Source organism: Antechinus flavipes, chromosome 5 (genome assembly GCF_016432865.1).
Source record: "Antechinus flavipes isolate AdamAnt ecotype Samford, QLD, Australia chromosome 5, AdamAnt_v2, whole genome shotgun sequence".
NCBI classification, from domain to species: Eukaryota; Metazoa; Chordata; class Mammalia; order Dasyuromorphia; family Dasyuridae; genus Antechinus; species Antechinus flavipes.
Window position 1 is genome coordinate 130,577,539 of NC_067402.1, and position 23,793 is coordinate 130,601,331.

The 23,793-nt window shown below is 34.1% G+C and overlaps 1 protein-coding gene across 4 annotated transcripts in view; it reads right to left on the bottom strand.

Moving 5' to 3' along the window:
- Window positions 1-784: 784 nt before the first annotated feature.
- Window positions 785-23,793, bottom strand: part of TES (testin LIM domain protein) — a 103,184-nt gene continuing 80,175 nt past the window's right edge. For all 4 annotated transcript variants that reach the window (XM_052000726.1, XM_052000725.1, XM_052000724.1 and 1 more), the window contains 5 exons: window positions 17,517-17,769; window positions 15,734-16,066; window positions 8,868-9,083; window positions 8,053-8,211; window positions 785-2,060 (listed from right to left, as the gene is read on the bottom strand). In XM_052000726.1, the coding sequence (XP_051856686.1) occupies window positions 1,869-2,060; window positions 8,053-8,211; window positions 8,868-9,083; window positions 15,734-16,066; window positions 17,517-17,769 (1,153 nt within the window). In that variant the 3' untranslated portion in view covers window positions 785-1,868. The remainder of the gene's footprint in view (window positions 2,061-8,052; window positions 8,212-8,867; window positions 9,084-15,733; window positions 16,067-17,516; window positions 17,770-23,793) is intronic.

Below are 23,793 nucleotides of genomic sequence, written 5' to 3' on the forward strand. Positions count from 1 at the left end.
TAGAAGTATTGTTACTATTATACAAAAATAGCAGTTAGCAGGGACTGGAAGTCTAGTTAGGAGGAACCCACAGATCTCCTTGGATTTGGAATGAATTTTAGCATTTTGCCACAACTATCTATGAATCCTTAGGTAAAGCACTTAATTTTTTCTGGACCTCAGTTTCATCATCTTATAGATGAAGGTATTAAATCTGATCAATGGTTTTCAAAGCATGGTCTATCTCTCTACAGTAACTTGTCTATGATATATAATCCTGGAAAGTTTCCTGGGCATTTGAGACGGTGCCTTGTCCAAAGACACACACATTATTCATAATACAAAGATGGTTTAATTCTTAATGCTGTATGTTGCTATTGTCTTACACAAAACCTCTTTGGGAACCTTGATAATTTTTTAGCCTATAAAGGAGTCCTTAGAATAGAAAGCTTGCGAACTACTGAATCTTACTAAATTCACTTCCAATTCTAAAATCCAGTGCTCTCTGAATAGAAAATGTAGGTGCTAACCATCTTTAATTAAAATAATTACAATTCCTAACTAGCCAAACATTGATGCTCTCAACCCTTTACTCTTTTATTAAAGTATTAAGTTTAATATCAAAGTTTCTCACTTTGAAAAGCTCATGTATTGCCAGACTCTTAAGGAATAGCAATAATTTACTCATTTTTTTTTTTTTTAAAGCATCTTTAATCCTTGAAGATACTGCCCCCTGCTGTAAAAAAAAAAACATAGTTGCAATAGGATTGCATTTTTCTACTAAAAAGATGAGAATATACAACCATTAAAGTGATCAAAGATTTTTTTTATTTTGATATAACATGCACAAATACACCTCTCTAAGGTATGTATAATTTGGATGCTTTTGTAAATAATATCCTACATAATTGTTTATAATACACACACACATTTTCTGAGGAAAAAGAAATTAGGCACACCAATAAGCATTATTATAAATCATCACAGAACAGTTATCATTTAGAAAAAAAAAAACATACAAGGATTTATCAAATTCCAAATCTGCCAATGGCAATTAATACATTTCACAAGTTCTTGTGGCTCCACGGTATACACCTTAAGATATAGACACAGATGTTCTTAGAATTGACAACATTCTGTAACTGAGTGTCTGAAATTCAAACATCACCTTTAAAAAAAAAAGCCCAAGACCCATCTATAGAAATTGTAAAGTAGGTATTTCTGTACTATGTACAAAAATACCACCCCCCAAAATGGTATCTATAGCTCAAGGGCAAGTCATTGATTAGAAAAATTTACTACTAGACTAGGGATGTGAAGTTGAGGAGTTCCAAGTAGAAAACAATGATCAAAACAAAAAAGAAAATGATACATATCTGCTTACATCATCAGGCAGTGAATATACAGAGGTTAGAAATAAATGACAGAAATTTTTCTGAGATGCTTGTTTCATAAGCACTAAGTATATCTTTCAATTCCTTCCTACTGTCAGAAAAGCTCATCATTACACACCATCAGAAAACTGTATAAAAAGGGACTGAGAGAGGATACATACATGTTTTTTTACTAAGTTGCTTCCTTCCATTCTTAAAAATGAAGGGGGAGAGGGGAAGGGAAGAAACAAATAAAGAAATACTTGGCCTTCCCCATATCAAATATGCCATTTTCATCTATTTTAGAATTGAATATGTACTTAATACAAATTCTAAAAGATGAAAGCAAAGGCAGAAAGAAAAAGGGGAAAGAGAAACAAATAAAAATTTCTCAATTTATTCTAGGGTTTTTTTCCTCTTTTTTATTTTTTGCAAATGCCCAAATTCCATTTTACAGTAGAAATGCAGACCACTTTGGAAGACAGCAATGGCTCAGAATTATCTAGTGCTTTCTCATTAAGACATCATCATCTTTTTACATTCTACTGAACAGAAAAGCATTGCTTCTACTGGCATAAACTTCTGACCAATCAGACACTTGCTGCAACAGGAACAGAGAAAGCACTCTTCAGTAGCATGCCAGTTAAAATTGTTGTAAGTCACTCGCTGTACTTCTGGATCAATTGCATTATGACACCCTTGGCAAATCTGTTGAAAGAAGGAAAAAAAGAGTCAAATCAAATATTATTATAGTTATCTTCACCAAACATTTATTGACTCAAATTTTTGAAAAAATACATTAAATATCTGTCTTATTTAAATGCAGGAGATACCCAAAGGTAGAGGATCTTACTGTAAAAGCTTGGGCAGAAACACTGTCCTTGAAATTCCATTTTTTTTCTATGGCAATGAAGAATTGAAAACCGAGGGGATTGTCCCTTCAATTGGGGAATGACTCAACAACCTGTGGTATATGATAGTGATGGAATACCATTGTGCTTAATATTGAAAGGAATGGTTTCAGAAAAAAATATGAGTTTAATTCTATTATACACAATTAAGATGTATATTGGTTCACTGTAAACTGTAGTAATCTAAAAAAAGATTTTCATGCTTCATTAGAGCTGTATTACTTATTAAGATTTATAGTTCTTATAGACTGTTGAATGGAAATATTAAAGGTGATCAAAGATTTCACTTAAAAAGACTAAGAATTGGCTTAGTAAAAGATATACAATGATATATAATAAATTACATACTTATTTGGAGACAAGATTATTATTTTAAAAACTACTGATTTCACAGAGAAAATTTGGCAAGCTGTTTTTAAATGAAAAGGTCAGTCATTCAAAGACAGGAAGATCTAGTATGAGAGACTGAGAACTATAGAAGACAGGGGTTATGATTAGGGTGTTGAAGAATTGGAAGAACCTAAAAGAGAAGGAAGGAAACAGAAGGGAACAAAAACAACTTGTAAGAATTGCTTTAAGAGCCAGTGGCAGGAGCTGCAGCTAACAAAAAGGTTCAACTGCTATTTCATAATTGGCTAATTGAAGAATGCCGATGTCACTAATGCCTTTTTAGCATCACCTAGCACTTAAGAGAGGTGAAACCTCCTAAAAGAGCTTGTGGTCCTTTTCTGCTCCTCCTAGTTAGAAAATGACAAGAAATGTTAGTATTGTAGCTGCTTTGCTATAGATTCTGCAGTATAAGAGAAAAAAACTGGGTAGGCTGATTTCCCTTGCTCAGAATTAGTTAACCCTAAGGTCTTTTAAGAGCTATGTTCAGACTGAATAACATTGTGTCCTGGTGAGTGAAGAGACTACCTAGGACAGTGAGCAGAGGCCAGAGATTGCCAGTTGGAGGGGCTTTTTCAGTTCTGATTTAAAGAGAACTACTATTTGCAGTAGGAAGCAACATTGTCAAAATACCACTTTAAGGGTGATTTTTACATTAAAAGATCTTGTAAATTCTAAGTTTCCAATATAGAAAAGCATTTGCCAACTGGAAAGCAGTAAGGACCAAAAAACAAGTTAACAAAGAAATGATGTCACATGATGGAGATGTTCCTGAATGAACCAATGACATCACAGAGCACAGTCCAAACTTGTGAGTTATCCAGAACAACCTATGGCTTTTCCTTCTTCGTGTGCTTTCCTGCCAGGTTTGCATAAGTGCATGCTTACTCTTCCCCTCAGATACTAAGTATCTGAGGTACCTCAGTAACTAAGTATCTGAGGTACCTCAGTACCTCATTGACTAGAAAAACTTACAACTAGACTAGGGATGTGAAGTTGAGGAGTTCCAAGTAGAAAACAATGATCAAAACAAAAAAGAAAATGATACATATCTGCTTACATCATCAGGCAGTGAATATACAGAGGTTAGACATAAATGACAGTTTATGGTACATACGGGAAATGGTACAATGGGAAAAACAGGTGTGGTGTAGGGGTAAGATGAAGAGGGAGAGGAAGACCTAAAGTATAAGAGAACAGCTTAGGGTTGAAAGGAATAGTATCAGTAAGATACTAAACTCCTTGAAAAAGGAGGAAGCATGAGTTGGGAACTAAGAAATAACTGTCACCAAGCTATGGATGGAATGATGCATTTGGATGCTGCAAACCTCCAAGAAAGAGAGATTGCTGAGATGGTGGCAGTTCTGGGTCTGCTCAATTTTTATGAATCTTCCAAAGGGGGTCCATCTGACAGCCTTGAGATATGAGTGTGTGTCATGTCCATATATCTTAATACAGCTGAGATACTAATGGAGCAAGTGGACTGTCCCTCAAGTATTCCCTGCTCTCACTTTTTTCCTGATCTTGTATCTTTCTGATTATAGCCTCTAAGCTGCTTGTCCTATACAATTTTTATAATGTTTCATCCTGCAAATGTCTGCCATGTGCCTCTAAAGTGCCCTTTCAGTGACTTTCAACTTTAATTCTTCAGACACTGGGTTTCTTCTAACTTGCAGGCACACAACATCATGGAAGAACTCTTTTGGCTTGTTGTCGGTGCACTAGATAATATCCCAAATGCAATTCAGCCCAAGCATTTCCTCCTCCTATTCAATTCTGGGATTTCTTCATTGTCTGTGTGCAACATCTGTCTAAAATATGTCCTTATAGAGTACTTTAATGGTTTATTTATAAATAGCATCCTCTACACAATAGGCATTCTTCAATGGTGTGGTTTTTCCTGGATGGATAGTTAAGTCAAACTTCTTTGAGTAATTAAGGATCTTGTTTAGGAGGCACTTTGGTGTCCTGGGGTTTGTTGCAATCAACACAATGTCATTCAAAATCAGGAACATCTGGAGGACTCTGCCATCTCTATGGAATCTTTCCTTCCTTTTTTTGGACTCTGTCCTGGACCTTTCTCCATGACAGTAGAAAACATGTTTGGTGAGCAAGTGTCCTTTTTTTTTTCCTTACATCTTTCTAATAGTTCTTTCTAGTATTATATCATCTAACCAAGGCTTCTTGTATGATTTTCATATATGCATAGCAGAAACTCCATTGGATGCCTGTTGCTCACTAAATCCTGATGATTAATGATTGAGATGGTCTGATGTGTAATATAGCAAAAGGCTACTGGCTCCCTTTCATAGATTTTAACTAGAATGTTCCAGATGTATTTCTAGAGTATTCTAAGGGAAATTTTATAGAAACAAGAAAATAGGCTTGGTAGTTACCAATACTCTGCTGCTTATATATGTGTATACATGTGTGTGTGTGTGTATACATATATATATACATACAAAGAGAGAGAGAAAGAGAGAGAAGATTCTGAGGTTTTTGCTAAGTCGTTAGTATCCTCATCATTAGGAAAACACCAGTGTTGAAAAGATAAAGAGTTTTTAATTCAAAGAGAAGTTATTGCTGAAATGCTATGTAGTCAGGGCATGATGGCCCATATCTATAATCCCTGTTCATGGATTACATGAGTTCAAGAGCTCTGAGCTACAATGCACATAAAGTTCACTATGTCTCCTAAGTCTGGCAAAAATATAGTAAGCCTCTGAGAAAGTAAGATAATTAGAGCTACCTGAGATGGACTGAACCAGTTCTGGTTTGAAAAATAAAATAAGTCAAAACTTCTGCGCTAATCAATGTTGGGATCCGGTTGTGAATGGTCACTGTGCTTCCAGATTGAGAAATATAGGGAGGATGTGGTCTCAAAAATAAATTGTATAATTATCTAGGCCTGTCTCTTGCTCATTAATTTTGGACTGAAGTTCAGTCTTTTGTCCAAGATAAAATTTCCTCGTGAAGTAATATGAAATAGGAAGCCCATACAACTACATGTCATAGTCTCGGTGATAAATATTATTCATCCACGTTTTTTCCTGTGTGGATTTTAAGGCTGACTTCAAAGGACTATAAATTTCATTGAAAAGGACCCATGTTATTTAGGAGCTTAATGCAACTACTATGATGTCACTACCAAACAGAAGCATCTGGAATATTTTGCCCCCTCAAAGGAATCCTTCTGAAGTTTCTGTTTTTATCTTTTACTGAATATTGATAATTAGAAAACCAATTAGAAAAAAAGAAATCCTATATAATCTTAATATTTTCATGTGAGGCATCTTGTTGATGAAGAGCCTTTAATGCTGTGTTCTGCTCAGAGGTTTATACAATCTTATAATTTTTTTTAAAAGCACAAAAAGATTTTGTATCCTACTTTTTAATCAACTATGCAAGTGAAGATAATTTCTACTGGGGACTATAATATGTGAAAGCCTGCCTAATCCCTTCTATTTTCAAGGGCTCCCTAAAGCTGTCTTGCAAATAGTAATTGCTTAATACATTTTTACTATATTGAATAAAAGATTTCTTAAAATGATCAAACAGGTGTGATTAGCACAAGTTATTGGTAATAATTTAGTCAGTGAACTTCCTCTCATTCTTTTGAATATCTTTTATTCTTTGAGAAAGTGTGAAAATCAAATGTTTAATAAGAAATTAAACTTATATTGGCTTTTTAAATGTTTTCTTTAGCAAAGGAATACAATTAATGATAATTAATAATAATAATAATTGATAATAAAATGATAATAAAACAAAACATCTGGTTTTCTCTTTTACAATAAAAAGCAATAAGTTGCCGAAAATAATAACTCTAATGGTTGAATGACTTCATGTGATTGATGAAATGTGAATCCTTTTTGGGTTGCTTAAAAAGCAAACAAAGGCTGAGAGGCCAACCAAATAATAAGGACTAGGACTATGAGGACTGTTTTTTTAGAAAAGTCCTAACATCATAAAGAGCCTTTAGTAGCATCCTAGGAAAACTATAAAATCCATCAGGAATATAGAGCTAATTATTTTCTGTCAGGGCTTCTCTTTTTTCTTGACTTTTTGTTACCTTCAGTTTTTCCCTTCTCGTTTCCTCTGATTTCATTATTATACATTTGTACATTGGTTGTTCAGTCATTTTTCTAATCATGATATCCAACTTAGTGAGTCCATTTGAAGTTTTCTTTGCAAAGATACTGCCATGGGTTTGCCATTTCCAATTCCAGCTCATTTTAAAATAAGGCAGTTGAGGCAAAGAGGATTAAGTGATGAGCCTAGGGTCACACCACTAGTAAAGTGTGTCTCAAGGGTCAGATTTGAATTCAGGAAGATAAATGAGTTCCTGATTTCAGGCTCATTGCTCTCTTCATGGTACCTCCTAGCTGCCCCACATATAAATAGGTAAGAAAATAGGAAACTAATGGAACCTCAAGAATCACTTTTCATTATGAAGAAAAAAGAAAAAGCATATTTTCTTCTCTTTGCTCTGAGTTTGAATTTGTGCTACATTAAACTCTTAAATTATATACAATTGATTGGATTATCTAACTGAGCTTTATGTTCTCTGTCCATGTATGCTCAAAAAACGGACACACTATGTGAAACAAGCTCAAGTTACTACCATCTGTTATTAGAAGTTTACCAACAAAATTGCCCTTATAATGAATTATGAAATTATAAATGAGTGGTTTAGAGATCATAATAGAATTAAGGTACTTAAATATTTATGTCTTCTCAAGGTAGACTTGAAGTATACACACTTCAAATTATTTTGCAATTCATGTTCTTACCAAAAAAATCTACATATAGCTAACTTATTTTTCACATTCCAGATGGAGATCTTAACTAAAGAGGTATTGGGCTCAAAGATTTGAGACATGTACATATTTATTTTTACATGTTTATTCATATTTATGATAAAAGGGTTTTGTTTTTTAGTAATTGGTGGAAGGTCAGAGAAAGAAGGAAAAAAGTTTGAGTTAAAAAAGAAATGAACATCCCAGGAAGTACAGATATAGTTGAGGTAAAAATTCATTTATAACTACAAAAAAAGTAATTAGTCTCTCAGTTCACTAGAGTAGGTTCTGACATATGTATGTGAATGAATTAGTTGTTATAAGTGGGTTTCAAGAGTAGAATTCTATTTTTCAAACCAAGCTTTACTAAGAATGTACTGTAGGAAAGGGACTGCAAGAACTCTTCAGTGGTTTCTGTTTAACAAACCCTTTCTGTTTAAGTTCCTTGGATACAACACTTTATACAAAGTCCTCCTAGAGAAGTCATATGTTTCTGGTTCAGTAGAGCCTTTTGCTTTCTGTTCCTAAGTTTACTGATGTATGTAAATACTTTATTGTGCTACAGGATATTAGGGATAATTCTGTGTCCAGAAGATCTCTTACCACAGCATGGTTCCTCACGTAGCAAGGCTTGCATATGGGCTTGTTATTGACCATAACATAGATTTCCCCAGCAAGAACGCAGTCACAATCAAAGCAGCAGAAATGTTTCAGATGCCAGCTCTGATTCTCTGCCTGGGTATATTCATTGCTGAATATCAACTAGAAAGATGACAACAACAACATAAAAGAAAAAAGTCATTTTTTTCCCCTTTAATTCTATTTAACTTCAAAAACCCATTTATAATTAGATTCACTGACCCCTTAAAACATTTAGATACAATCAATTTGAGAGAAGGTACCATAGAAGGGTTAACTTTGAAAGTCAATTCAAGTACCATCCCTAACACATATTGATTGGGTGACCATAGTACCCATAGTTAATTAAACTCTTGGGAGTCCCCGGTTGCCAGCTTTCCAAGATTTCGAATTGCCAGTGTGTGATAGCTACCATACCAGAAATTCCTTGCGAGTTTGCTTTCCCTGCCCTCCTAGCCCCTCAAATTCCTCAAATGTAGCATCTTAAGTTTCATACTTTGAAAAACAAATCTAAGGTCTGACCCAGTCATCTCAATACATACAAGGCAGCCTTCTTTATATTTTCCACTATTAAACATTCATCATAAGTTCTCCTGTCTAAGTGACACAAGAACTCAGAAGGAATTATTAGTCATTAAATATCAATTCTTTGATAGGTGAATAAAACATTTTAACTTGAACATATCCCAATTCTCTGTGTGGTTATATCACTGAGGAGGACAGCTTGGGACTACCGTGGACATTTGTATGAGTGTGCAGTCAGTCCAGAAATCTCTTACCTCATCGCACCCCGCACACCGAGGTTTCTCACTGTCACAGTAATGCCGGCCACAATACAGTTTCCCATTCTTCCAAAAATAGATCATGTCCACCAGAAGCTCACTGCAGGTGCTGCAAACGAAACAGGCAGGGTGCCAAAATTTGTCATACCCAGCTCTCTCAGCGTAAACTGCGGGATCACCTTCTTTCATGCTCTGCTTGCAGCAATAGCAGGACTGAAACGGACACAATGTGGGAAAATTAAGTCATGCAACGACAATGCTAATAAATACATCAGATTTACTAGGAATTCCCCTCATTCACACATAAATTCAGGGCTGCTGTCACTTGATACAATGAGGACAAAGCATTATATACATCCCTGATATTCCATATCTTGCTCATCTCTGTCCAAACAACTGGACCATTTCTTCTTTCCACTAATTTATCTACAAAAAAATATTAACCTATCAAAGCTAGTATGGAGCAGTGAGTTATCCATGAAGGAAAAATAATGTGCTTTAAATTTGTGAAATTAAACAATCCCAATCTAATTTATATCCCAGCATCACCACTCTGCTGGGGGAAAAAATATTTATATTAGGGATTCTTAACATGGGAGGGAGAAGTATAAATGATTTTCTTCATAATCCTATCCATTTTATTTTACATATTTGAAAACATAATTTTGAGGAGGAGTCTATAAGCTTCAACAGCTTTCCAAAGGGTACCATGACACAAAAGAAATTTAGATAATATACAAGTCTTCTCCTCCCTCCTTTAGCTTTAAGAAAGTGAACTATGACAAATGGGAATCCATTCCACAAATGAGAGAGGCAGCATGGCTTTAGTGAATAGAGAGGCAGTCTTGGAGAATTTGACCAGAAACATTTCTCTGGACACGTATGACTGTGTGACCATAAATGTATCACTGAATCTCTCTATGTTCCAGGCAGTGTCTCTAAAAATTGGAAGTCTGACTGATAAATTGTTGGTGGAATTGTGAATACATCCAGCCATTCTGGAGAGTGATCAAACTGTGCATACCCTTTGACCCAGCCATGCTACTACTGGGCTTATATCCCAAAGAGAGCTTAAAGGAGAGAAAGATGTATGTGCAAAAAATGTTTGTGGCAGCCCTGTTTGTAGTGGCCAGAAACTGGAAACTGAGTGGATGCCCAGCAATTGGAGAATGGCTGAATAAATTGTGGTATATGGATAATATGGAATATTATTGTTCAGTAAGAAAAGACCAGCAGGATGATTTCAGAAAGGCCTGGAGAGACTTACACGAACTGATGCTGAGTGAAACAAGCAGGGCCAGGTGATCATTATATACTTCAACAATACTATATGATGATTGATTCTGACAGACCTGGCCATCTCCATCAATGAGATGAACCAAATTAGTTCCAAAAGAGCAGTAATGAACTGAATCAGCTATACTCAGTGAAAGAACTCTGGGAGATGACTATGAACCACTACATAGAATTCCCAATTCCTCTATTTTTGTTCGCCTGCATTTTTGATTTCCTTCACAGGCTAATTGTACACTATTTCAAAGTCAGATTCTTTTTATACAGCAAAATAGCTGTATGAACATGTATATCTATATTGTATTTAACACTTTAACATACTTAACATATATTGGTCAACCTGCCATTTGGGGGAAAGGGTGGGGGGAAGGAGGGGAAAAGTTAGAACAAAAGGTTTTGCAATTGTCAATGCTGAAAAATTACCCATGCATATATCTTGTAAATAAAAAGACATAATAAAAACAAATAAATAAATAAAATTAGAAGTCTGTCTATTTTCATGGATGGAGGGATTTTCCTCATTGGCAGCTGAAATTTCATTACACAGTTGGCCCTATATAATCAAGAGACAATTAGTCATTTTATAAAAAGTTTTTGATTTGTACAAAAGAATTCATGTAGGATTTCTTTAGATAATTCACATTCTATTATATTTGGAAATATGATAAAATTATAAAGAGATTTGACTTGTATATACAACTTTTCTATCTGTTACTTATATCTGTTTTTCCACATTGAAAAACACAATACTTTGAGTCAGAGCTTGCTTTTGTCTCATTTTAAAAAAATAATCAAGTTGTTACATAATTTACTGGCAACTTAAAGGCTGGGCAAATTAAAGAGATAACAATAAGAAATTAAAAGCATCAAATGAAAAGTTAGTTACTGAACAGAGGCAAGTAGCGATCTGTTGGAGAAAGGAAAAGAAAAGTACTTGGTAAAACTAAGTACCAGCATACTCATGGTGAAAGAAAAGACAAGAAAGATAACTCTAGTTATCTGCAAAAGTAGGCAAGAAATCTACAAAAAAAAAAAAAAAAAAGCATGATCTAAAAGATTAACAATTAATTTGTCTAGTTCATTTCACTGTCATTATTCATATGATCACAGTATAGATATGCTGTAACATTTATTAGAAAAGAAATAAAGATTTAAAAAGTGGCCTCTTTTAGGATACAGGATCACAGATTTTAGAGTTTCCTCATCTGTAAAATGAATTGTAGGGATAAAAGTTATGAATATTTGCAAAATTCTTTGAAAATCTTAAAATACTATCTATCAATATACTATTTGGAAGTTTGTCCATTTCTAACATTGCTATGTTGATTATATACATACACACATACATATATAAACACTATTACATAGAAGATCATTGTGTGTGTGTGTTTCTAATGTATGTATATGTGTGTGTGTGTATACATATACACTTTTATTAGTCGAGTTTTAAAATAAAAGTATACAACTTATTTGCCTCACATCTTTTTCTACATTTGGTACATTTATTGTGGAAATAATAACAGCTAACATTTATATAGCAATTTAAGGTTTGCAAAGAGCCTGAATATATTATTTCATTTAGTCCTCACAACAACTCTTTAAGATAGATGGTATTATTATCCCCATTTTACAGATGAGGAAGCTGAGGCATTGAGAGGTGATTTGTCAAGACCACACAGCTGAATATCTGAAGCAGAGATTAAACTCAGGATCTCCCCGAGTCTAAAATCAGAACTCAAGGCACTGTGTCCTTATGAGGAAATCTGAATTTTACTCTTTATTCTACCACTAAATTAGCAGTATGAGTTACCTTGAGAGTTACTTTAAGAGCAGTTTGGTGGCATGGTGGGCCAAGAGTTAGGAAGAACAGAGTCTGAATCCAGACTCAGATACTAATTATATGATCCTGGGCCAGTCACTCAACCTTTATCTACTCTCATTTTACTAAATAGTAAAGTAGGGATAATATCATCTCCCTTGCAGGACTGTTTTGATAATTAATAAGAGCAATATAGTGACATCGTATTTATCACACAGTAGGAGATTAATAATTGCTTATTTCCTTTTTTCCTGTTTACTTACTCCAAGCTTCAGTTTTATCATTTATAAAATGAGAGAGCTATCTGAATTTTATTTCTATATGCCTATCAAAATCTAAAATTATGTAACGAAAACACTAAAACTACTGAATTAGAAGTTGAGACTCACCAAGTTATATCCTACTAATTATCTATATAAATCATTTAAATTCTTTGGACTCTTGTTTTCTCAGTAGTAAGACATGCATTAGATTAAAGTAGGTAGTAAATATGGGTCTGTGAAATTTAAAATAAATAGAAAGATAGATAACTATATTTTGATGTAATTGATTTTCTTTAAATACCTAAATATTTTATTTTATGCGTAAAACATTTTTTTTCCTGAAAAAGGGACCACAGTCTTCACCAAAGTACCAAAGGAGTCTATAATACCAAAAAAAATAATAATAAATTACTCCTAGATTAAATGATCTCTTGGGTCCACTACTGCCCTAAGCTCTAACATTCTGTGAAAACAGTACAGGCTATTTAAAGAGTCATAGAGAGCTTGTGCTCTCTCTTTTCTCTGTCCTCCCCCATCATTTACATTCTACCCTTTGTCCTCCAGATCCTGAGATTTGAATTAATACTATATTTTGCCAGTCACAAAAAACAAACATAAAAGTTTCAAAGAGTACTTTTATAATACATTTTATGTGAATTTTATCCAACTCCAACTTAAACAAAGTACTTGTTCAAGTCCTTCATAACATCCCCCCAAACCTTCATCCAAATCTTCTTAGCCATCCACCTCCAAACTTTGTGAGTCAATAATACTGGCTCTCTTTGCTGTTCCTCAAAAAAAATCCTGAATCAGGCATTTTCATTGGCTGTTCCTTGCCTCACCCCACCCCCATACCTAGAACTCTCAAGGCCACTCCCTCCCTCCTGGATTTTTTTCACCTCTGCCTCCTGGATTTTTTGCTTTCCTTCATGTCCCTGCTAAAATTTCCCTTTTTCAGATAGCCTTTTCCAATCCTTTTAATTCTAGTGCCTTTCCTCTATTACTTCCAATTGGATTACTTCCAATTATTCCTGTATACAGCTTGTTTGCAAATGCAAGTTGTTTCTTCATTAGATTAATCTTTCTAGGAAGATAAGGACTATACTTTACTTTTCTTGTATACTTGGAGCTTAACATAGTACCTTGGCATACAGAAGGTGCTTAATAAATGTTTACTTACAGTAAGAGATTAAAAAGTACTACTTTAATTTGTCCACAAGAGTGAAACAAACTTAACAACAACAAGCATTTACATTGTTTTTTAAAATCTGTAAAGCTCCTTATGAATATTATCTCTCAACAAATCATTTTACAGTTGAGGAAACTGAGGAAGAGAAGACTTAAATGACTTGCCCAGAATTATATTATTAGTAAGAGTCTGAGGCCAAATTTGATTTCAGGACTAGAGTTTTATCCACTGTATCATCTAGGTACCAAAAGTTACATTAATATATTAAAAAGTCATTATAGATTCAAATTATTGCTAGCTTGAAAGAAGTCAAAGTTAAAAGTTAGGATTATATTTCTGGTGGTTCTTCTGGTTTTGTATGAAATACTAAAAAAAAAAAAAAAAAAATTATTATCTACATGCTTTTATTTCTCCAGATAAAAAGGGCATTTTTTTCCTTCTCTGTGATTGCCATTTTGTGAGGAAAAAAAATCAAATGGCATTTCTGAAAATACCCTGAATACTTTCAAAGAGAAGTCACATGAAATTAAGGGATCATTGTCCTGAAGTATTTGTCAATACTTTCAAGGTTCTCCACATTATTAGGAGCATGTTAAAAGAATTTCACCATAAACTATTTTTCAAAGATCAATTCAACTAAACATGAACAATGATTCAGGAATTGCCCCCCTCACCTCAATCCTTTGTTTTTTTTTTCCAGATAAAGGAAATGAATCATACTTAATAGTTGTTTTTGAAAAACTGAGTTATTAAATTGAATCAAATTGCAGGAAGAAATATTAATTATCCTAGGATTACAGTTGTAAAGCTAGAAAAGATTTTAGAAGTCATGAAGTACCATACCCTCACTTTAGAGAAAGAGAAAAATTGAGGCCCAGAGAAGTTAAATTATTACTTAGGTGAGGTAGGGAGAATTCAAATCCTGATTTTCTTGACACTAGGTCTAAAATTCTACTCTCTTCCAAAGGTGTCAAACACATAGCCTGATGCAACCTATAACACTTCTGAATACCGAAGAATCAGATGGTGATTGGGAATAATGTAATTGGGAAATAGTTAAAGAAATAAATAAAAATACAGTAAAACAAAAATTTTCACATTTTAAAAACTAAGTCAATTACACAACTGCAAGGAGCTTTCTGAACACTAATTGGCTCTATTTCTATTTGTATTTGACACGTCTATTCATGAGTCTAACATACTAGCATTACTTCTGCCCTCCCCCTCAAACCTGAGTTGGAAAAAAACTTAGATATCAAATGTTCTAGTAATAATTTTTTAAAAGAAAGAATTAGCATTTAAATTTTTTTAAAAGGGCAATAGAATTTTTTTTCTTAAATTAATATCTTCTTGGACATGTCTGTAAGGTATCTTAAAACCCATTCCAAAAGTCTCTTATTTAGTTCTTATTCAGTCATTTGTAGGCACAGACACAGACTGTCTGTAAGACAGCTAGGTGGCGCAGTGGATAGAGCACCAGCCTTGAAGTCAGGAGGACCTGAGTTCAAATCTGCTCTCAGACACTTAACTCTTCCTAGCTGTGTGACCCTGGGCAAGTCACTTGACCCCAACTGCTTCAGCAAAAAAAAAAAAAAAAAAAAAAAAAAACCAGCTCAAATAATTAAATGGCAGGTATCATTTCTTAGCTTTTTCTTTTTATGGGACAGCCAAAAAAAACTCAGTTCTCTTTAAAATCTATATCAGTATTTGGACCCCATTCTTTCTGATGTCAAAGCCAATTCTATAGTTACTAGATCATGCTGCCTCTAGTGGCCTGTGTGGATATGGCACATAAACATATTATTTATTAATGTGTATTTAATACCAGCATAAATAGAAATTTTTTTTTAAATTTTCACAGGTAAGAAAGCAATTGAATCAATAGACATATTGCCACATAGACATTCTGGTGGCAGATGAATACCAATATAATTTTTATCATAATCTGTTATAATATTATTATAAAATTTATTTTTTCTATAATTGCATATTTCTATAATTTAAAGTGATATTAAAAAAAAAAAGACTAAGAGGTTAGGTTCATAGTCATTAATATCTCAATTCTTTAGTGTATTTGGGGAAGCCCATAGATGAAAATCTATCTTTGAACAATAACCTCAATGTCACTTCTCACTTAAATCAGTTGATTTGAGTTAAATTTTGGTTCCTTTTGTTTCCTTTGCCTGTAGTTCTTCTGGAGTAGTATGAGGAAGTAGAAAAATTAGTGATCCTAGGGAAACTGAGTTAAAATGAAGGTGTGGCTCATGGACTCAGAATAACAAGGACAAATCTTACTTACATAGTCCTCTTTTTGCTCTGCTGATTTATCCTCCATTGCTCCCACGGAAGCTGTAGTGCCCCTGTGCCCTCCATCAAGTGTACTTGTATCAAAAGCTTTGATATCCATCTCACTTGGAAGTTTGACATCCCCAACACCGAGAGCCTCATTCTTGTATTTCTTCACAAACTGTTCCATCTGCTTCACCTCATTGGGAGTCAATTCGTGACATTTTGAAGGATCCTGATCATGAGCAGGGAGTTGCTTAGCTAATTGCTTCTTCCGATACTGGGCCCCTTCTGAGCCAGCCACAGGTTGTTTGTCCCTTGGAAGCAACTGCATATATCTTCTAGCCTAGAATTAAACAAAGAACCAGAGCGCCATTATAGAATTCAACACTTTAAAAACAAAGGTTAGAGATAAATTTGCCATTTCACGTAAGCAAGCTTTCATTTTTATCTAAAAGAATAAAGGCTCCCAATATAAATAAATCCTGGCGTGTTTTTTAAAAAGGAAATTTTGAGAATAGTATTAACTATTATAGACTCAGTTCTATGACATTTTAAACTAAATAGATCCTCTTTTCAGAATTCAGCCTAATTTGTTTTCAACTTCCTGATCAGTTTTTAAATAATGAGGCCTGTCAAGATATAGAAGATACCCTGTTTTCCAGAACTAAGTTTCAGCAAGCAAGATGTGTCCTGAGCTTGGCATAATAATATTTGTGTTAACCCCTCAATGATCTTGGATTCCCCCCCCCCAACTAGGGAAGGGTTCCAGCACACATGTCCTTGTTTGCAAGCTTGTTTGCCTCACTGAAATTATATTTTTGTTTAATCCCTGTCTTTAGCCTTCTCTGTTCAGCTCTGACCACCCACAAATTAGAAGCTAGTTTTGTACTACTGACAATCCATATAACATATTCCTTTACAGTATATAAAAATACAGTTGTTATAAGGCAACACATATATTAAAGAACTGGGAGTATTTTCTTCTTTCATTTTATTTTCTTGGTCACACACAAACACACAAATAACATTAATTCACCATGTCTTCACAAAGCTGCCTTCACTCAGTTCTAAATTTCTGAGCAAAGAAACTCTCCTAAAAAGACTTTTCAGATGTCCAATTTGGCTGTAGTTCTAAGAAAACTGGAACAACACTCTGCATAGTACACTCATTTTTTTGGCCTTATACAGTAATAGAAGAGCTCCACTGAATGCTTTCCTGAGCATCAATGATATAAATTATATTCTTTACTATTACAGAACTTTACGGCCTTTTAACAAATGGAAAAGTTTCAAGATTTGCAAGCTTGAAAACGTATATGACTCTCCTCCTGCTATTTTAAGGGAATATGTCCTCTTCAAGGAATTAAAAACAGACTCAGAACTCATCAAAATATTCCTTAATATATTCATACATGGCATAATTGTAATGGATAGAAAAAACTATGAGTTCAACAATGGAACTCCCTAAAATGGAGTTTAATTTATAAGAATAACAGAACAAAGGACAATAGGTAGTAACCTATTATAACATGAATGAAGATGTAAAAAGCAAAAAGAAAAATGATTAACATCAATTTCATTACAATTTTGTCAAAAAGACTAAAAAAGAAAAATCCCCAAACCCATATATTAAAAAAAAAAAAAAATCCAGTTTGAACATGGTCCTCTATATTCTCCATATGTAGAGATCTTTTATCTGTGTGTGTGTGTGTCTGTATCTTTGACTTTCTATTACATTCTCTTTCTTGTATGTACATATACATACTTCCAAAAAAAAAAAAAAAACAACTTACCAAAGCTTGATTCTGGACAGGAGGAGCCCATTCATAGGTAACCGTGTTGATGGAGACATTCTTCTTAGCAGGGACAGGATTGGTCAAGATCATAACATTGCGTTTATACATAGGAATCCCATCTGTTTTCAGCTTTGCAATCAGGGTAGTATATTTGGTATCTTCAAAAAGTTTTCCCACTTTCCTATCTTCCTCATTGCTCATGAAAACATCGTGCTCCTCTTGGCCACATTTGCAGTTGCGGCATATTTTCCTATCATTTTGGAGAAAAGCAAGCAATGTTAAGCATTCTATTTACTTACTGTGGGATAACCTTGTCCTGGTTTCTAACAAAAATATATACACACTCACAATGGAGGCAAAAAGAATACACTGTTAATTCAATTAATAGCAGCATGCTCCTTATGAAATGTTCTGGATAACATGTCTCATCCCAAACAAAAAATAATTCTACCCAAAGTTATAATACCTTTCTCTATTTTCAGGTTAACACTTTGCTGCCACCAAGAAAAGGCAAAAAGGGAGATCTGTCTTCCTAATACCAAAATCCCTGTATTCTCATCTATCTTTTTTCTAATATTTCTCTTCCTATATTTACTATGGTATCTGAGAGGCCTTCAGTTCAAAGACATAAATAAACTTTCTGATTAGGTACAATTTGTACAATGTGTACAAATCACATTCAACTGAAGTCAATCACTACTTGCCTTCTTAATACTTCTAAATCCCTATCCCTGGAAAAATCCAAGAGGCTGGCTGCAATCTAGAAATTATATTCCTATTATAGCAAAGTCCTCAAAGCTCTTCAGTAATTTATAATACATAATAACATTTTGCAACTTGCCTAAAAAAGTTCTTCATTGAGTTTCCTTTTATTGAAATAACATTTTTTTTTGTGAAAATAACCACTTGTCAATTCATATTTAAATAAAGATTACCAAAAAAGGAGGGCTATATATTTGAGAGGGTAGGATATAGAAGACAAAGAACAGCCTGGAATGAGTCAACAAAAGACTCACAGAGTGTGGTAGCTGGAAAGGAATACTATGGCTATCAAGTACAACAAAAGGAAACCTATACAAAAGGAATCCCTATTATATAACACTCAACAAGTGGTCATTCAGCCTCTGCTTGAAGAACTCCATGAAGCAGAAACTTAAATCTTTATCAAGGTAGCCCATTTAACTTTTGGATAGCTCTAATTATTCACAAAGTTTACTCTGATATGAAACCTATATTGATGTTTTTGAAACTTCCATTGCTCCTGCTTCTGCCCCCAGATGCCAAATATTAAGAACAAATTTATCCCTCTTCCCCATGGTAGCCCTTCAAACACTTGAAGGCAACTATTAAGATGCCCTTACTGCATCCTCTCTTCCTCAGCCTAAGTATATCCAATTTTTTCAACAGATCCATATATGACATCCTCAATATCCTTTCACCATGTGAGTTTACTTATTCTGAATAATAAGAACAATGTTCTTAATGTGGTATCCAGAATTGAACACAATACACCAGATATATTTGGTGAGACTCATGCTCAATGGTTCTAACATAGAGAGCTATGTACTTTTAAGATGGAAAGATGGAAAATGTTAACCAACTGTGAAAGATGGGCCATCATTTATTAAGTTGCAGAAGTTACTCCAGAAGTAGAATCTGGGACTCAGTAGCAATGGAAAATGTGTTATGAAGTCAAAAAATCAAGCAACCTGAAGAAAATCATTGAACCAACCACCATACCCACCACACAGGCTTACATAACCATTTAAAATTGCAAAGCATTTTACATGATCTCATTCATAGGTATGCAATGAACTAGCTGTGCTCTGTGTCATTTCAGTCTCAAAATAACACTGAGGTGTGCATATTTATATTACCCTGTAGTATAGAAGGGGAAGCTTAAATCAGAACTGCCATCAGGCATCATGTACAATGGACCTTCCTTATACTGCCATGCTAAGTGATGAAGAATCTTTGTTTCATTTAAGGAAGGAAAGGTAAGACCACTGACTTGGAAATATAAATAGGTCAAGGTCAATAGAAATATTCTGACATTGGGACTATACAGGGTCAGCCAGGGTTAACTAATTAATCTATTCTCTAGCTTTGTATATTTGAGAAATTTGACCTTTTTTTCTGAACTTATTTCCCTAGAAGAGCTTTTAAAATATCAACTGTCTCATTAAAAGAGAGAGGTATCTTTCTGGTCCAGTAAGTAGGAGAGAAATGAAAGTCTTCTTGGATCCCTGATGAAAACTAGTGACAGCAAAGAGTAAAAGGAAAGTGCCTTTTGCAGAAGAACTATGGAGGGAAGCAATATAAGCTATTCTGAGATTCCTAGTGACATTTCTTCTTAGTCGCTCCTTTAAAATGAAAATATTATGATTCTACATTTTTTTTAAAATCATACCAAATATCCTAAGTAGACCTCATTATCTTTTCTCCTAAAACTGCTCTTCCTTCAAACTTCCTTATTTCTGCCATAGAAACAACCTTGCAATTTGCAACTCAGACATCATTAACCCATTCCACTTCATACTACACGTCTAATGAATAGCTAATTCTTGTTGATTCTACCTCCACAAATCTCTTGCATTCATCATTGTCATGATTATTACCTTAGGTTCAGGTACTCACTGCTTCCCATCCAGTTTATTATAATAGTTTCTATTTTTGCCTCTTTTAAAAAAAATTTGATACCTTTGTTTTTTCTCAGTAGTATTTCATTTTTCCAATTACATGTAAACATCGTTTTCAACATTCATTTTTTTGTAAGATTCTGAGTTCAAAATTTTTCCTCTGTCCTTCCCTTATCTTTTTTCCCTTCTCAAGACAACAAGCAATCTAATATGTTATACTGTATAATCATTTTAAACATATTGCCATTAGTCATCATATGAAAGAAAAATCAGAACAAAAGGGAAACCACGAACAAGAAAATTGACACAATTTTTTTTTTAAGGTGAAAATAGTAGCTTCTATCAACATTCATTTTCTAGTTCTCTTTCTAAATGTGGGATGCCATTTTCCATCCCAAGTCTATTGGAATTGTCTTGGATTACTGTACTGCTGAGAAGAGCTAAATCTATCATAGTTGATCATCATTTGCTGTGACCATATAATAGTGTTCTCTTGGTTCTGCTTGCTTCACTCAGCATCATGTAAGTCTTTCCACAGGCTTTTGTGAAATCAGCCTGCTCATCATTTTTTATAGAATTATAATAGTCTCCCAATTAGTTTTCCTTACTTCATGTCTTTCCTCTTTCTAATTCATCCTTCACAAAGCTGGTGAAATCATCTTCCTAAGACAGAGGTGTGCTTGTGTTCCTCCCCTATTCACAAATCATATCAGTGCTTAGCAGAGTGTCTGACATATGTTATTTCAGTTTTCAGTCATATCTGACTTCATGACCTCATCTGGGGCTTTCTTAGCAAACATACTAGAGTGGTTTGCCATTTCATTTTCCAGCTTATTTTACAGATGAGGAAACTGAGGCAAACAGTGTTAAATGACTTGTCCAAGGTCATATAGCTAGTTAGTATATGAAGCCAGATTTGAACTCATGAAGATCAGTCTTCCTAACTCTAGGCCGGGCACTCTATCCACTGAACTACTTAGCCTTATGCCCATACCTGACATATAGTAGGCACTTAAATATTTACTGAATGACTAGGAAAGAAAATGAGACCAAGGGATGTTAAAACCCAAGGTCACACAAGGAAAAACTGTCAGAGGTAGAATTTGAACCAAACCTCCATGATACTTTCTCGCTCCTATGTGAAACAAAACCAACCATATATCTGTTTGGGCCTTAGTTTCCTAATCTATAAAGTCCAAAATATTCTCAATGAGTCCCAATTCTAAGTCTAGAGATGGAATACAATATGTTTGAAAAACATATGAAAATATGAAAAGTCTGGGAAAATAGATAGAAAATAGTCTTTAAAGTCAGAGTTCTTAACCCTTTTTTGTATCATGGATACCCCTGTCCCCCAGCAGTCTGGTGAAAATTGCTAGATAGACAACTTCTCAGAAAAAAAAAAAAGTTTAAGGAAGTGTTAACTTCTAATGAAAAGTCAGTGAAAATAAAAATGTATTTTTTCCCACCCAAGTTCATGGATCTGCTGAAATCTGCCCAAGGCCTCCAGGTTAATAATCCTTACTTTAAAGGACTTTAAAAATGTCAAAAAGAAGAACCTACATTTTATCTTAGAAGCAGTTGGGAACACTGAAGCTTTCTCAATAGAGTGATTTGATCAGACCTCACAACTGGGAGAATATGATAGAGCTAAACATTTCAAATTTAACTTAGGGTCACTGATACAGTTGTTCTTCAATTTTAACTTACTAGAAATGCTATTTTCTAGTGTGCATGTAAAATCACTTTTTTGAAAAGCTACATAAATTATTTTACATAATTCTATAACAAACAACATGGGGAGAAAAACAGCCTTTGACATAATTTCATATGATCCTAATGATAGACAACCTTATGAATTTAGCTGGGGCATGAATGATTAGTCCTTTTTTATGTAAACAAAAAACCCAGAGAGTTCCATTGCCTTACTTCCAGCTTTTCTGATTCAATTCTCCTACTATTCTCTTCCCTCATTTTATGTTTGCCTCTTTTGCATATAGTGTTGCCTTAAAGCAAGGCAAATAGAGTAAAATAGTTAATTCAAAACTTCAAGTCCCCAGGGAGAATACAAAATACTTTTATTATCCACATAACATTGGTTTGAATTCTAAACTTTGCAAATAGCTTCCAAACAGTCAGCACAAGCCATTTTGGTTCTCAAAGATTTCTTGCTCATGGCTGTTATCATACACTCCCATCTAGTGGAAAAAAGTGCAACTTCTCTTTCTGAGGTTTCTATTCATTTATTCCTGTCCTTTACAAATTCACAGGAAGGGATTTTTGATGCTCTTTAAATATATTTTTGTTGATAACTCATAGCTGTTTTTCTGAAGAAAAGGTATAAAAACAAACAGGCTTTTAAGTTTTTCAAAAAATTTAAATATGTAATATTTTGTCAAAGAGACTTCTTATCTAAGAAGTAGACCTAGCCAACAAAAGTATTGCCCAAAGGAGGTCTTATAATAGGAATCAGGATAGGGGATTGTAAGGTTGTGTCCAAATCCCCATGGATGCCATTAAAACCGAGAAACAGTTATTCTGTTACTTAAGGTATGGTTATATGTACATAATAAAGAATGAAAAGCAAAATTTTGAAAATGATGTCAAACAGGAAAATGAAAAGTTTTACTAAATGAAATAATTCTTGCTTGTTTATAGAATACCCAAATATAACAAGACAAGATATCAGATGGTTTCTGTAAAATATATATTTAGGCATATGTAATATGTATATGACAGAGGAAGGAGGGAAATTGGAAATTTTGGATTTTTGTCCTCTTAAGATATTACTCACTGAGGTGACCCCAGAAAGTTAGCTGCAAGCTCTGGTGGGTTCTCTATAGACAGAAAAACCTCAAGGCAAATCTAGCTACTTAGCTAGTAGACCCCTAAGGCAAGTGTTTTTCTGTCATGTGAAAATTAGCCTAAAGAACCCCAAAATGATGAAGTAATGAAGCAGTTATTTAAAAAAAAAGTAAAATACCTCTTTGTGACACATTATATATTTCCCATTGAAACAGCAATATGTTACGCCTTTCTGTCCACTAGTAAAAGTCAACCTTGGAGAAGCAAATAAAAATACTGGCTAGTTTTAACTCCTAGGAGATAAGATTACAATGAATATGAAAGTAGACATGAAATCACAAAAATGCACCTTTTGTGCATAAAGCTACATGGAAGGAAAGAAAGAAGATAATTCACTTGGGATCTAGGAGGTTTAGGGTCATATTGGATGCTTAGAATATTAAATTTCATCTCTATCTATTTTTCTAAGAACAGTGACTGGTAAAACACTACTCCCTTACCAAGAACTATCTCCACTAGTTTTGCCCTCAGTCAGTAACATATTAAATACATTTACCATGCTTAGGAAAAAACTGTAACTTAAAATATATTGTCAAGTATATACAAATTAATCTATAGGTTCTGCCAATAGGGATGTTTTCCTTTCTTAAACTGCAGTGTGAAAGAGAAAGTAGCATAATCTTGGCTGAATGAGCACTCTTAAGATTTTGGGTCTGGTTATAAGTAGATCCTTTTAGATTGTGGATAAAATAAGAACATTTTGCCTACAGTGCAGTGGTAGAAGGTAATTACAAACAGAACCAGCACTGGCTGGATGGACAATTGGAATT